Source organism: Procambarus clarkii, chromosome 18 (assembly GCF_040958095.1).
Source record: "Procambarus clarkii isolate CNS0578487 chromosome 18, FALCON_Pclarkii_2.0, whole genome shotgun sequence".
Classification (NCBI taxonomy): domain Eukaryota; kingdom Metazoa; phylum Arthropoda; class Malacostraca; order Decapoda; family Cambaridae; genus Procambarus; species Procambarus clarkii.
This window is the reverse complement of record NC_091167.1, coordinates 7,553,292-7,568,848: the sequence shown is the minus strand read 5'-3', so window position 1 is coordinate 7,568,848 and position 15,557 is coordinate 7,553,292. Positions and strand designations below refer to the sequence as shown.

The 15,557-nt window shown below is 44.5% G+C and overlaps 1 protein-coding gene across 1 annotated transcript in view; it reads right to left on the bottom strand.

Annotated features, from left to right (window-relative positions):
- Positions 1-6,386: 6,386 nt before the first annotated feature.
- LOC138365922 (mucin-22-like) overlaps positions 6,387-15,557 on the bottom strand; it is a 52,546-nt gene continuing 43,375 nt past the window's right edge. The window contains exon 9 of the mRNA XM_069326635.1: positions 6,387-7,617. Coding sequence (XP_069182736.1) covers positions 6,387-7,617 — 1,231 coding nt within the window. The remainder of the gene's footprint in view (positions 7,618-15,557) is intronic.

The following is a 15,557-nucleotide window of genomic DNA, read 5'->3' as shown; positions in this document are numbered from 1 at the left end:
ACAGACATTACAGCCAAATTAGCGTGCAACAAAGATGAAGTTGAATTAGATCTAGGTATCCCCATCTCTGCTGTCAACTGTATTGGTCCAAACATTCAGGTCTGATAGGAAAGAACTTACTGACTCCTAACGACCTGAAAGTACTAGTATAAAAAGCTATAATTTGTTCAGATCTGAAACCTACATCTATGGGCAGCACAAAACGTGGACCAGACTATGCGACACAGTGGTTGCAAGGATCAGATTGGGTTACCGTTACCTGTGGCAGGTGGCTGCAGGTGACGGATCTCCCAATCCTGCAACCCGTTCTCGCAAATTTAATAAGTCAATATTGACTTATTAAATATGTGCATAGGTGACATACTTAACATAATAGATACCCTTAAAAAGATTCATAGAAAACACCGACCTTACCTAACCTTGTTAGTATCTTAAGATAAGCATCTTATTGCTTCGTAATTACAATTATTACCTAACCTATAATAGGTATAGGTTAAGTAATAATTGTAATTACGAAGCAATAAGATGCTTATCTTAAGATAATAACAAGGTTAGGTAAGGTCGGTGTTTTCTATGAATCTTTTTAGGGGTATCTATTATGTTTAGTATATCACCTATGCACGTAGTTAATAAGTCAATATTGACTTTACGAATTTGCGAGAACGGGTTGAATCCTGAGCACTCCAGGTGCAAACTCTGTGAGCAGGAACTACAGCATGATCACTACGACACTACATCACCCCTGCTGAAGTTCCCCCGCAAGCACAACTAGGTGAATACAACTAGGAGAATACACACACACACACACACACACACACACACACACACACACACACACACACACACACACACACACACACACACACACACACACACACATTACGGTGAGTCACACCCACCCGCGACGGTGAGTCACACTCATCCGCCACGGTGAGTCACACTCATCCGCCACGGTGAGTCACACCCACCCGCGACGGTGAGTCACACTCATCCGCCACGGTGAGTCACACTCATCCGCCACGGTGAGTCACACCCACCCGCGACGGTGAGTCATACTCATCCGCCACGGTGAGTCACACTCATCCGCCACGGTGAGTCACACTCATCCGCCACGGTGAGTCACACCCACCCGCGACGGTGAGTCATACTCATCCGCCACGGTGAGTCACACTCATCCGCCACGGTGAGTCACACTCATCCGCCACGGTGAGTCACACTCATCCACCACGGCTAGTCACACTCATCCGCCACGGCGAGTCACACTCATCCGCCACGGCGAGTCACACTCATCCGCCACGGCGAGTCACACTCATCCGCCACGGCGAGTCACACTCATCCGCCACGGCGAGTCACACTCATCCGCCACGGTGAGTCACACTCATCCGCCACGGTGAGTCACACTCATCCGCCACGTCGAGTCACACTCATCCGCCACGGCGAGTCACACTCATCCGCCACGGCGAGTCACACTCATCCGCCACGGTGAGTCACACTCATCCGCCACAGCCAGTCACACTCATCCGCCACGGTGAGTCACACTCACCCACCACGGTGAGTCACACCCCCTTACTCACCCCTAGGACTCACCCCCCACCCCCCCCTGCCACACACACCATTCACCCAGACGCCAAACACCTTTCCCACACACGGGGGGACGTCCACGGTCTGGATTCCTAATATATTCTTAATAAATGAGCCAAATAATGGCACCTTTCCAAATGTCTGGTCCAGAGATAACTTTTCCATGGCAATATTGCGCTCTGTGCAATCTTGCAGGCAGACGAGAGGCTGCCATTGGTCCTTGTCGGGTTCCTGGTGCCAGCGGCCACCCTCAACAAACAGATAGATTATGAATAGTCCAAGACACACAATTAACATCCACCAAATCACCCGAAATACAAAACTAATTGATGTACTTAATCCGGCATCGAGTTTTTGCCTGAAAGTTGTTTTATAACTGGGCTGGTCACTTACATCCCCAGAATACGATTCCAGAGATAATCCGAAATTATCTTCCGTTTCTCTGACAACTGCTAACTCCTCGCCAAAGGTTTTACCACTCCTCAACTTCATGTTTGTTGGCGGCTGTTTGGCGCAAACAATAATTCCTTTAGTTCACCGGCATCTCACCTCTGTTGTATATCCAACATTGGCATTAATATAGTCAGGTTGGAACCACTGGCGATAAGTCATACTGGTCTTCGTAGTCACAAGTTGTAAATTGGTGTTGCTGCCAGTGTTATAAATCATTGTGACACAACAGGGTGCTGGATCACGAGTGGTTGGGCATGATGCTAATGTCATTACCACATCCATCGACAAATACACGGTCGCCGCTTCCGTTTTCTATTATCCAATAATAAGTCTGATATATTTTTTACAAGTATTTGTGTGGAGTATTGCGTCGTTTGCATATTTTTCGTATATAATCGGATAAACATATAGCCTATCTGAACCTGTCATTGGTCCAACACACACAACTTTGTGTGTGGATTTTTGGGATAATATGAACTCTGAAAATTTTAAGAAATAAAGATATATCGAAACCGGCAGTAATAAAATAGTAGCAATTATTATTTTAAATAATAATGATAATAATAATAATAAGTTATAATGTTATAATGCTTACAAATCATGACTCGGATCTTGAATGTGGGATTTTTTTGTCATGTTAATTCCAAAAATATAAATTTTCAAACTAGTTTTCAAGAAAGTCGTTCTGTGATGGGTCTCAAGAATTGGGCTGTGATAACGTGTGTGTAGTAGGCTGCCCCACACATCTCTGAGCCCCCTATACATCTTTGTGAGCGCCCACACATCTCTGTGAGCCCCTACATATCTGTGAGCCCCCTACACATCTCTGTGAGCCCCCCCACACATCTCTGTGAGCCCCTACATATCTCTGTGAGCCCCCTACATATCTCTGTGAGCCCCTACATATCCCTGTGAGCCCCGTACACATCTCTGTGAGCCTCCCACACATCTCTGTGAGCCCCCCCCACACATCTCTGTGAGCCCCATACACATCTGTGATCCCCCACACATCTGTGTGAGCCCCCACACCTGCAGAAGCGTTTCCACTTCTGTCTTGAAGACATATTTGTTGCAAGTTGGAACTATTTGCACACTCATCTCGTACACTCTTAAGTTGCTATCAAGTCAACACTAAACCTCATCCCAGCCCATGCAATACTACCCTCGTTCTCACCCCTTGCAATAATAACCCCATTGCCACCTTCTGCAATCCTAATTCTCATCGTTTGCAACTCTAAGCACATTACAACACTCCCAAACACCACTGCCATTTATCGCTATCAAAGGACCTAGCTGGGAGAGACTTCTGGTGCTGGGCTCTGTCTTTTAAGAGGTTTACAGGTCAAAGGAACATTACACAGAACCCGCTGATGCTCCTGGTCAGTGTTGATAAACTCAGTTTACAACGCCAAGTTCTTGTTGATAATTAGAACATTAAACTCTCTCTCTGAATTAGTTGAGATATCTATTTATTTTTATGAAGTGCGTATCGAGGATCTCGGTGACACTTAAATATCAACGATTTTACCTATTTAATCATTTGCCAACGTGTGTGTGTACCCGGTAGTGCCCGGGTCAAGACCCAAACGGGGACAAAGGAGTAGAGTCCTACCCACCTATGACACTCCCCTATCCCCCAAAGGTCATCTTGCAAAGTATAATGAAGATTCAAAGCCGTCTGTCGCCAAGTATCTGGTCCTCCAACTTTGAAGTGACAAAGGGGCTGAACAGACAGACAATTAAGATACCCTGGGTGCTGGTAGTCCTTTTCCTATAACATCATCTCCAGCTGGACTCTCCTATAAACTGTGGTAATGGATAGAACTGTACTCGGGCACTCGTAATAAAATAAAGCGTAAACTATTGGATTAAATCGAATCCAGCTGCCATGGATATGTGTTGGTGTGTTGATTTAGGGGCGACATGGATGTCTGTGTGTTTACATTTAATGGAGCTTCCTGGTATGTACCACTCTTAATATTGAAACACCGTTCTCTGTTAAAGTTTAAGGGTAAACTCTTTTAAGATTTTGCGTCGCTGAACCGGGTCTCACCTGGTTTACCTCTTCATTTTGGCCAGTCGGAGCGAGGTTGTAAACCTGACTTGAGGGGTTAGAGTAGTATAAGCCGGTAGTGACCGCCGTTGTTACGGCCACGGTGAAGATATTGATCAATAATGCAATCTATCGACCTCCCCCACGCACCGTATTGTCCCGTCACGCGTTTTCTTTTGACTGAGAATGGGAAACTTTTGTACGTGACATTTTTTGGTTATGTTAAGTCTCTAGTTAGTTCTCTCTTCCCCTACTCACCCTCCCCTCCCTTCCTATTTCCTCCCCTCCCCTCCTATCCCTTCCTTTCTCTCTCCCCTACCTTCTCGAGCCCTTATCTCCCCTCCCCACAACCACACCTCCCTGCCTATCGAACCATCACCTGTCGTCTATGTCGCTCCATCACATTACCTCCCTCTAGCTCCCTCGGTCTCTTCCTTCCCCTTCCTTCCCTCTCACATCTTTACCCGCGTTTTCCCCTTTTCGTCTCTTCTTTTTGCCTTCTCGGCCTCTTCCTATTCCAATATTTCATTACTTACGGTAAAATGATAATTTGAATAACGCAATTTATCATCCAATAATGGTCGTATCTATAGCCGCTGTGGATGGTAGTACCTTTAACCACTGTGGATGGTAATACCTTTAACCACTGTGGATGCTAGTACCTTTAGCCACTGTGGATGGAAGTACCTTTAACCACTGTGGATGGTAGTACCTTTAACCATTGTGGATGGTAGTACCTTTAGCCACTGTGGATGGTAGTACCTTTAACCACTGTGGATGGTAGTACCTTTAGCCACTGTGGATGGTAGTACCTTTAGCCACTGTGGATGGTAGTACCTTTAGCCACTGTGGATGGTAGTACCTCTAACCACTGTGGATGGTAGTACCTCTAACCACTGTGGATGGTAGTACCTCTAACCACTGTGGATGGTAGTACCTCTAACCACTGTGGATGGTAGTACCTCTAACCACTGTGGATGGTAGTACCTCTAACCACTGTGGATGGTAGTACCTCTAACCACTGTGGATGGTAGTACCTCTAACCACTGTGGATGGTAGTACCTCTATCCACTGTGGATGGTAGTACCTCTAACCACTGTGGATGGTAGTACCTCTAACCACTGTGGATGGTAGTACCTCTAACCACTGTGGATGGTAGTACCTCTAACCACTGTGGATGGTAGTACCTCTAACCACTGTGGATGGTAGTACCTCTAACCACTGTGGATGGTAGTACCTCTAACCACTGTGGATGGTAGTACCTCTAACCACTGTGGATGGTAGTACCTCTAACCACTGTGGATGGTAGTACCTCTAACCACTGTGGATGGTAGTACCTCTAACCACTGTGGATGGTAGTACCTTTAGCCACTATGGATGGTAGTACCTCTAACCACTGTGGATGGTAGTACCTCTAACCACTGTGGATGGTAGTACCTTTAGCCACTATGGATGGTAGTTAAAAAATCTGAAGATTTATGCTCTAAAAAGTTCACAATTCTGTACCGTTCATTTGTGTACAATTTCAGAGAAAGAAAAGGAGTACATATTTAGACCTAGGAGTACATATTTAGACCTAGGAGTACATATTTAGACCTAGGAGTACATATTTAGACCTAGGAGTACATATTTAGACCTAGGAGTACATATTTAGACCTAGGAGTACATATTTAGACCTAGGAGTACATATTTAGACCTAGGAGTACATATTTAGACCTAGGAGTACATATTTAGACCTAGGAGTACATATTTAGACCTAGGAGTACATATTTAGACCTAGGAGTACATATTTAGTCCTAGGACAAGTCCAGTGAGTTTTTTGTGTTTTCACGTTTTCCCTTTCGAGATCTGATAGTACAAAATTTGAATATTATATTTTTTTCCAAGAGTGCACTATAGGTACTGTGGAAGATGATTATGGTAGATAACAAGGAAATGATGATGATTTATAGAAGATAACAAGGACATGGTGATTTATGGTAGATAAATAGGAAATGATGATGATTTTTGGTAGATAACAAGGAAACGATGATGATTTATGGTAAATAACAAGGAAACGATGGTGATTTATGGTAGATAACAAGGAAACGATGGTGATTTATGGTAGATAACAAGGAAACGATGGTGATTTATGGTAGATAACGAGGAAATAATGATGATTTATAGTAGATAACGAGGAAATAATGATAAAGATGGTAGATACCGATGGAAGAAGAGATAGAGGTAATACTGATGTGTGTGTCAGTAGCAGCTGGGACCACGAGGTGTTCACAGGAGGGGAATACATTCCATGTTGTTGTCACAGGACTATTTGTGGGTAGGTTTGTATTGACCGTGTGCGCGTTGTGTGGAGGGCGTCATCACCTGTGCGCGTTGTGTGGAGGGCGTCATCACCTGTGCGCGTTGTGCGGAGGGCGTCATCACCTGTGCGCGTTGTGTGGAGGGCGTCATCACCTGTGCGCGTTGTGCGGAGGGCGTCATCACCTGTGCGCGTTGTGTGGAGGGCGTCATCACCTGTGCGCGTTGTGTGGAGGGCGTCATCACCTGTGCGCATTGTGTGGAGGGCGTCATCACCTGTGCGCGTTGTGCGGAGGGCGTCATCACCTGTGCGCGTTGTGTGGAGGGCGTCATCACCTGTGCGCGTTGTGCGGAGGGCGTCATCACCTGTGCGCGTTGTGCAGAGGGCGTCATCACCTGTGCGCGTTGTGTGGAGGGCGTCATCACCTGTGCGCGTTGTGTGGAGGGCGTCATCACCTGTGCGCGTTGTGCGGAGGGCGTCATCACCTGTGCGCGTTGTGTGGAGGGCGTCATCACCTGTGCGCGTTGTGTGGAGGGCGTCATCACCTGTGCGCGTTGTGTGGAGGGCGTCATCACCTGTGCGCGTTGTGCGGAGGGCGTCATCACCTGTGCGCGTTGTGTGGAGGGCGTCATCACCTGTGCGCGTTGTGTGGAGGGCGTCATCACCTGTGCGCGTTGTGTGGAGGGCGTCATCACCTGTGCGCGTTGTGTGGAGGGCGTCATCACCTGTGCGCGTTGTGCAGAGGGCGTCATCACCTGTGCGCGTTGTGTGGAGGGCGTCATCACCTGTGCGCGTTGTGCGGAGGGCGTCATCACCTGTGCGCGTTGTATGGAGACTGGTGTATTGTGTCGATTTAATTAAACCTTTGAAGACAAGCGGTGGATGTGCGCGGTCCCTGTTGCTGTGGTACGCCGTGGTATGCCGTGGTACGCCGTGGTATGCTGTGGTACGCCGTGGTACGCCGTGGTATGCTGTGGTACGCTGTGGTATGCTGTGGTACGCCGTGGTACGCTGTGGTACGCCGTGGTACGCCGTGGTATGCTGTGGTACGCCGTGGTATGCTGTGGTACGCCGTGGTACGCTGTGGTACGCCGTGGTACGCCGTGGTACGCTGTGGTACGCCGTGGTACGCTGTGGTACGCCGTGGTACGCCGTGGTATGCCGTGGTATGCTGTGGTACGCCGTGGTATGCTGTGGTACGCCGTGGTATGCTGTGGTACGCCGTGGTACGCTGTGGTACGCCGTGGTATGCTGTGATATGCTGTTGTATGCTGTGATTTGGCTCTGTCTCGTTCCCCGTGCTGTTGAGCGACTCTGCACTGGCCGAAGCCTCGATGAGCAGTGGTAGTCAGTGGGGCTCGACCAGCCGGCTTGGTTGCTCTAGAATTTACCTGGAATTTGCCTGGAGAGAGTTTTGAGGGCTGTTCTTCTACTCCCCAAGCATGGCCTGAGGCCAGGCGGTTGCATGGAGCGGCTCACTGGCCCATAAATCCACTACAGCCTGGTTGATCCGGCACTTCTTGTAGGAAATTATATGTAATTGGTTCTTGAAATCCAACCTTCGTTCCGGCAATATTTCTAATGCTATGTTTCTAATTCTAATGCTAATATAACCCTGTATTTCGTAGTTCATCATTTCCGCCATACGTAAGTACTTGGAACTTATCACTATTAATCATTAGTTATTTTCCGTTGATCAATTGAACACGATTAATATCGGCTTGTAGTTCTTAAGTGTCTCTCACAGTGGGAATTTTCATATTGATATTTTAAAATATCAAATATTTTAAATATTTTAAAATATTTTAATATATCAAATATTTTTTATATCATTTTTAAAATATCAAAATCATATTTTCAATGATTTTGAAATCATGTGTAGAGGATGACTCCGAAACTGTGACTGTAATTTTTGTTATAATATGAGATTGTGAGATGGCATTGTTGCCACAGCAACACTAACTGCCCATTAAACGTCAAGCGATTCATGCAGACAGCCATACTTGTATTTCTCGGCTGGTTCCATGGTCAAAGTTCGAGGTTTATTTGGAGGGTTATCTAGACTGGCGCCACGCGACCATCGTAAAGGAACGAGGAATTTTAGGATATAGAATTGTTAATTGATCTAGTTCAATTGTTAACTATTGGGCAATGGGGGGTGGGGGGGGAGGAGGGATGGTTGAATGAGGTAAGATTATCAATGCAAAAAGTACATGATGTCCGGAAGACATCATGTACTTGTGTGCATGATGTCCGGAAGACATCATGTCTTGTGCCACAAGACATGATGTCTTGTGGCACAACTGCTCGTTGTTCCAACTCTGCACCCCAAGCCTGTCTAAATCAGGTTCATTTTGGGTGTTGAACAGCGTCGTATTGTTAGGAACACTCTTCAAGAGCCCCCCATAAGAGTCCAAACAAGAGTCCCCAAAAGGGACAACACAGGATATAAACACACAACTGACGCAGCCAGTCCTCCTAAGGGTCCAAAAGGTCAAGAAACCGTCGCACTAATGTGCCCTTATCCTAACCTACCAAGAGGACCCAAAACAGAAAACGAGACAGTACGGCAATTTCGCCAGCCGCTTCCATTTTCTCTAGTACGACAATTTTTGTTTATAGAATATACGTCAAAATGCGACGTTCTATTAGGAGGACGGGTTGACTGCCTGTGTCCTCTTGTGGATTGAGGGGTGACCTCTTTCATCATCCAATCAGGTACCTAGTCAGCCCAATCGTTTTGTCAGAGGAGGCGTAGATCTCCAGCTATGTAAGAGACCATATATACAAGTTTCTAGCACAACGTTTCAGTGACGATGGTAAAAATGACTGACTGAAGCTCAGAAATACCAAAGAGGAAATTTTTAATGATATTAAAAATATCATTTTTAATATCAAATATTAAAAATAGAATTTTTAATATTTTTTACATATTCTCATTCCATATAAGATGAAAACAGTCCCACAATGGGCCTTATCTTGGTGACTGATAATACAAGACGTTGCTATGTCTTGAGAGAGGTTAATGAGAGAGGGCAACTGTTGACAATAAGGATAGGAAAATATATATACAAAAAATGGAACGGCAAGTTTATCAGCGAGGGTTTAAGGCTTGCCTGTGGGCGACCTTCACTCAGGTGACCAATTACGCAGTGAAGGACAGGTAGGGGCCGCAGGGAATAGGTGAGAGAAAAAGAGAGAGAGAGAGAGAGAGAGAGAGAGAGAGAGAGAGAGAGAGAGAGAGAGAGAGAGAGAGAGAGAGAGAGAGAGAGAGAGAGAGAGAGAGAGAGAGAGAGAGAGAGAGAGAGAGAGAGAGAGAGAGAGAGAGAGAGAGAGAGAGAGAGAGAGAGAGAGAGAGAGAGAGAGAGAGAGAGAGAGAGAGAGAGAGAGAGAGAGAGAGAGAGAGAGAGAGAGAGAGAGAGAGAGAGAGAGAGAGAGAGAGAGAGAGAGAGAGAGAGAGAGAGAGAGAGAGAGAGAGAGAGAGAGAGAGAGAGAGAGAGAGAGAGAGAGAGAGAGAGAGAGAGAGAGAGAGAGAGAGAGAGAGAGAGAGAGAGAGAGAGAGAGAGAGAGAGAGAGAGAGAGAGAGAGAGAGAGAGAGAGAGAGAGAGAGAGAGAGAGAGAGAGAGAGAGAGAGAGAGAGAGAGAGAGAGAGAGAGAGAGAGAGAGAGAGAGAGAGAGAGAGAGAGAGAGAGAGAGAGAGAGAGAGAGAGAGAGAGAGAGAGAGAGAGAGAGAGAGAGAGAGAGAGAGAGAGAGAGAGAGAGAGAGAGAGAGAGAGAGAGAGAGAGAGAGAGAGAGAGAGAGAGAGGTGGAGAGGGGAAATAGGAAAAGGTGTTATATGTAATTAGAAGATGCCATGAGTGCAATTGTTGAAGAGGGTTTATTATTAATGTGTAGGTGAAGAGGTGCCGAGAGATGGGCAAGATGGAAGGGGAAGGAATAGGTAGAAGAGGGGAAGGAAGGGGAGGAAGGGGAGGAAAAGGGGAAGGGGGAAGGAAGGAAGAGTGGCAACATAGCACAGGATTGGATATTGAGGTTCGTAAAGCGAGAGAGTATGTGGAGTTTTATGTTGTTGTGCTAAATAATGTAATTTTGTAGTAGTGTTCGTTGTAGCATCAGTTGTTGTTGTATTTGCTGTTGTATTTACAGCAGTATTATGTAATTATTTTTAGTAATTGAGTAGAAGTTAGTGGAAGTTGTTGGTTTATTAGTAATACTTGCTAGAGTTGTGGTTGATGTGATATAATTGTTGTTGTTGTATTAGAATGTTTAGTGATTGTTGTTGTAGTGATTATAGAAGTAGTAGTAGTTATTGTGATAGACATTCTCCCATTTCCCTCTTTCTCATCCTCTCTCCCCTCCCCTTCCTTTTACTACCCATCCACCCACTCCCTAATTTCTTTCCCATTCAGCAGTCAAATTTTCCTTTCCCCCCCCCCATCCCTATTCCCCTTCCTCTCCTTCCCGCCCCCCCTCCCCCTCCTCACATACTCACCTCATGGGTTAAAAAATGCATGGAGGTCTTCTCGGAGCAGAGGTGTGGAGTGCTTACCTGGTAGATGCTTCTGGGAAGTAAAGTCCACCTCTTTGTAGGCTGCTTATTGCTTTACTGTATGGGGGGAGAGAGGGGGGATAGTGAGAGTAAGTTTGAGTTCTTTTATATATATATATTTTTTTATGTAGCAACTTTCGTAAAGAAACAGCAAGATGAGTGTGTAAGAGTTTGTAGGTAACGTCTTGACTGTGTGTGTGTGGACTTTTTTCATCAAATCTCATAGATCATATCTCCAACAAAGTTTGTATATGAATGAGTATCAGCTCCTGGGGTCACGCCTTTCCAACTGTCGGTCGTTTGATGTAATGGCTTCGTTGTTTCTTGTGACATGTTTTCTCAGAACTTTTGTTAGGGGTAGTCTAAGAAGTTCTCGGCTCCCCTTCTCCCTATGCCCCATCATTCCCATCCCCTATCTCCCTCACTGGTTCAGTCCACTTTCTTCCCCTCTCTCTTGGCAGTACCGAAGTTCTTGTTGATATCACAGTAGCTCACCTGAGTGTGTGAGGTTCTTGGGTGTTCTTCCAGTGTTCTGTTCAGTCTTGACCTTTGACCTCACTGCTCTGTAATCGTAGTGGCTTAGCGCTTTCTACCTCATAATTACCTTTAGCACGTAGCAGCAGCTAAGTTACATTAACAGCTCAATCCTCTCAGAGCTGAGACTAGGAAACCCCTGTGTGTGTGTTTGTTGTTGTTCTATATTTTCACTCTTAATTTAATTTTAAATTGAAGGGTGTATTCGGAAGTTGCATACTTACCACAGGTCTGATGTAGGTTGTGAAGGGCATTATGAAGCTTTTCCTTGTTCTGGGTTCCTGGAGGGTTGTCCAGCTTGACGCCTGCTGCTGATGTGGTGGTAATAAGATGCACCTTTGGTTTAATGCTGTCCAGTCACGTGTCCTCGGGTGCCTGCGGAATCGAGCATCAGATCTTGGACCCCGCCTTGTGGGGGTCGTGTGTGTTGCAATGTTTCTCCAGCCTGAGTATCTACTTGGATATCGACTCTTGTGTTTGGAGTTGGTTTGTGTTCCCGCCTCGTCCAGTTCATTGGTTTAGTGTTACTCTGGAGGAGGAGTGTTGTCCTCGCTTGTGGTGCGTCTGGGAGTCTAGGTTTTGTCCACGTATTCATGTTCTGTTGATATTAAAAACCCCGGTTTTGCAGGATGCTAATTATCGTCAGTATTTTGTATGTCTGTAACATGTGTATTCTCTCTTTTTCCCTCCCTCCCTTTCTTTCTCTCTCTCTCTCTTTTCTTTCCCTCCCTCTTTCCTTCTTTCCCTCTCTGTATCTCCCTTTCCCTCTCACTATCTCCCTTTCCCTCTCACTATCTCCCTTTCCCTCTCACTATCTCCCTTTTCCTCTCACTATCTCTTTCCCTCTCACTATCTCCCTTTTCCTCTCACTATCTCTTTCCCCCTCTCTATCTCTCTCTCAGCGCTGTTTCTTCAACCTTCCCTCGTACTCCAAGCCACTCAGATCTGGAACCAGCCTCATTACAAACTTCTGCAACTTTTCAAGTTTTCTTTTGAGCATGTTGAGGTGTGTGCACTCGACACCTTGAGTGTGCACTCGACACCTTGAGTGTGCACTCGACACCTTGAGTGTACACTCTAAGCCTGCTGTCGGGTAGGTGATGTACAGCGTTCTAAAAGCTTCCTTATCAAGGTTCTTCAAGACTGTTATGATATCCTTGTTAGTTTGGTGAATCCCAGTGACGTTATCTTAGAGGGAAGTTTTCGTTTTGTGATATTGGGTGGTAGTGATTCGTTTGTATGCTGGACTATCGGTCTCCTGTTGCTTGGTACCTGTTTCTATCACCTAACACTGGTACTAAATTCCTTGTAAACTTTCTCTACCGATTCCATAACCTTTCTGATATCTTCCTGCCGTCTGAGACCGTCCTGGAAGTCTTAGTTAATGTGGTCTTTATCTGTAAACATTGTCTTGTAGGCTCTATGTCCGTGTTATGTTTAATCACAAAGGCACACTGATCTATGCAACACATGAAAACCTGGCCACAATTAGGGCTGCATGAATATAAGCACGTATTTTCGTATTGTATTATAATACAAAAAATACGTGCTTCATATAACACAATTCAAGAAAACACGTCAAGAGAAAACGTATTTTCTTGAATTGTGTGAATTTCATACGTCCAAGAGACGAGAGGGAGAAGACGAAGGAAGATAATAGTTGCAATAATGGAGGAGGTGAGAGGTAATGAAGGGGGGGGGGGGAGGGGAGAGTAACAGCTCCTTTGTAGATAAGAGGCAAGAGGAAAAATGATGGAGATAGAGGCAGTCGAGCGGAAGTAATGGCTTAGATGTGTAGGAGAGGAGGCAGATCGCCGCCAGAGATACGCAGGGGGGGAAGCTGTGAGTGCTGGAGAAAAGAGAGAGAGAGAGAGAGAGAGAGAGAGAGAGAGAGAGAGAGAGAGAGAGAGAGAGAGAGAGAGAGAGAGAGAGAGAGAGAGAGAGAGAGAGAGAGAGAGAGAGAGAGAGAGAGAGAGAGAGAGAGAGAGAGAGAGAGAGAGAGAGAGAGAGAGAAAGAGAGAGAAAGAGAGAGCGCAATGATGGCGCCGATAGCAGCAGCAGGAGGCGGGGTCCAAGAGCTGCAGAATTTATCTGCAGATTTAGCACTCGTACGTGTGTGTGTGTGTGTGTGTATGTGTGTGTGTGTGTGTGTGTGTGTGTGTGTGTGTGTGTGTGTGTGTGTGTGTGTGTGTGTGTGTGTGTGTGTGTGTGTGTGTGTGTGTGTGTGTGTGTGTGTGTTGCTACTGAGGAAGCCAGATTAGGTTCACCTTGAGAGGCTTAAGAGTTACTAAACATACCAACTGATGAAGAAGATGATGTGTTCATGGACGCTTGCAAAAATAAGGACATCGACAATCTGGCCATATTATCGACTTGATAGAGAGATTCTTGGATGCACCCCCCTCCCCCCTCCCCCACGTCTTAGTCTCACTATATTTATGGATAGATAATAATAACACAAATGAGATTATAATGGAGATAGTAATTATTGTATGCCTGGGATGGAAGGTATATAAACAGGCAAATTATGAGGGTTTATAGACCAGTTCATCTGCTCCTGTAATCACAGTCAGTACTGTTCCTGAGTGTAGTCGTATACCAAAAACAAATTTATTTACCATACCATTTGATTTTTTATTAAATAAAAAAATAATGGGAGATGTTATTACTGAATCACAAGTTAAAATTTTAAATTGTTTTAAGTTTTTAAAATTTTAAGTTTTAAATTTTAAATTTATATTTTCAAAATAAATAAAACATTTTAAAACAAAATGGGTTTTATTATAACGAACAAGAAAATCTATGGAAATGTATAAAGTGTCATATGTCACTTACATTCAATATAAATAGTAATGCAATTGTATATCCAGAACATAATTGTACATTTATTTCACAAATTAAAACACCTATCAGAATGTTTAACAACATTTTTTTTTGAAGTTTGAAAGTGCACGTCTAGACACATTTAACAATTGGAAATTTCCATGGATTTCCCCTCTAAATTTAGCTAGGGATGGATTTTTTTATCTTAAAAGAAACGATGCATGTGCATGTATTTTCTGTAATACAGTTATCAAGAACTGGCAATAAACGATATTCCACATAATAAACATAGACAAAGAGTTCCTTATTGTCCATTTATCATGGGAAAACCCGTTGGTAATGTCCCTTTAGAGTTATGTGAAGTTATTCTGCAATCCAATTTAGTCCTCTCAATGTCACCTCATTGTCCCAGTGTCGATCGAACATATGAAGATTGTAAAAATCGCCTGGAAAGTTTTAGCACATGGCCACTTACATTACCAAACTCAGAAGATCTAAGTTCAGCTGGATTCTTTTATACAGGTCTTAGTGATCATGTGAAATGTGCTTTTTGTAATCTTGGGCTATGGAATTTTGACATTTCTGACAAGCCTCTACTTCTCCATATTCAATGGAATCCGGAATGTAGCTTTCTGAAAAGTTTCATGGATTTATCCTCGAACAAGATTGAGATTACAATATGAAAATTTTGAGAGGTATCTGTAAATGATAAAAAAAATCTCATTCAATCTTTAATTGATGGAATGGATACCATATGCCAAACCATTTACCATGATAATATACCTCGAGATATTATACATAGTATTGTAAAAGAAACTATAGAAAAAAAAAGAATTTGTAGTATTGTTTTCATATATTTTATTTCGGTATAAATGTCAGGAAAAACAATATGGGAAAAATTTGGTAAAAAATTTTCCTCAAATATTAAAAGATATGGAAACTATGATTAGCTCATCACAGGAAGAAATTATAAATTCAAGGTTTATTTCTGAAATAATAATGCCCATTACCACCACAACATCCAACATTAAAAACCCACACGCATCCAATACAACCAGCACCTCACAAACAATAACCACCACAACCCAAACAACACCACCACCATCACCCTCCCCAAACCCCACCACCATCACCCTCCTCAAACCCCACCAACACAACAAACCCCACCACAACCCAAACAATAACCACCACAACCCAAACACTGCCACCACCACCACCCTCCCAAAACCCAATCAACACAACAACCCAAACACCGCCACCACCA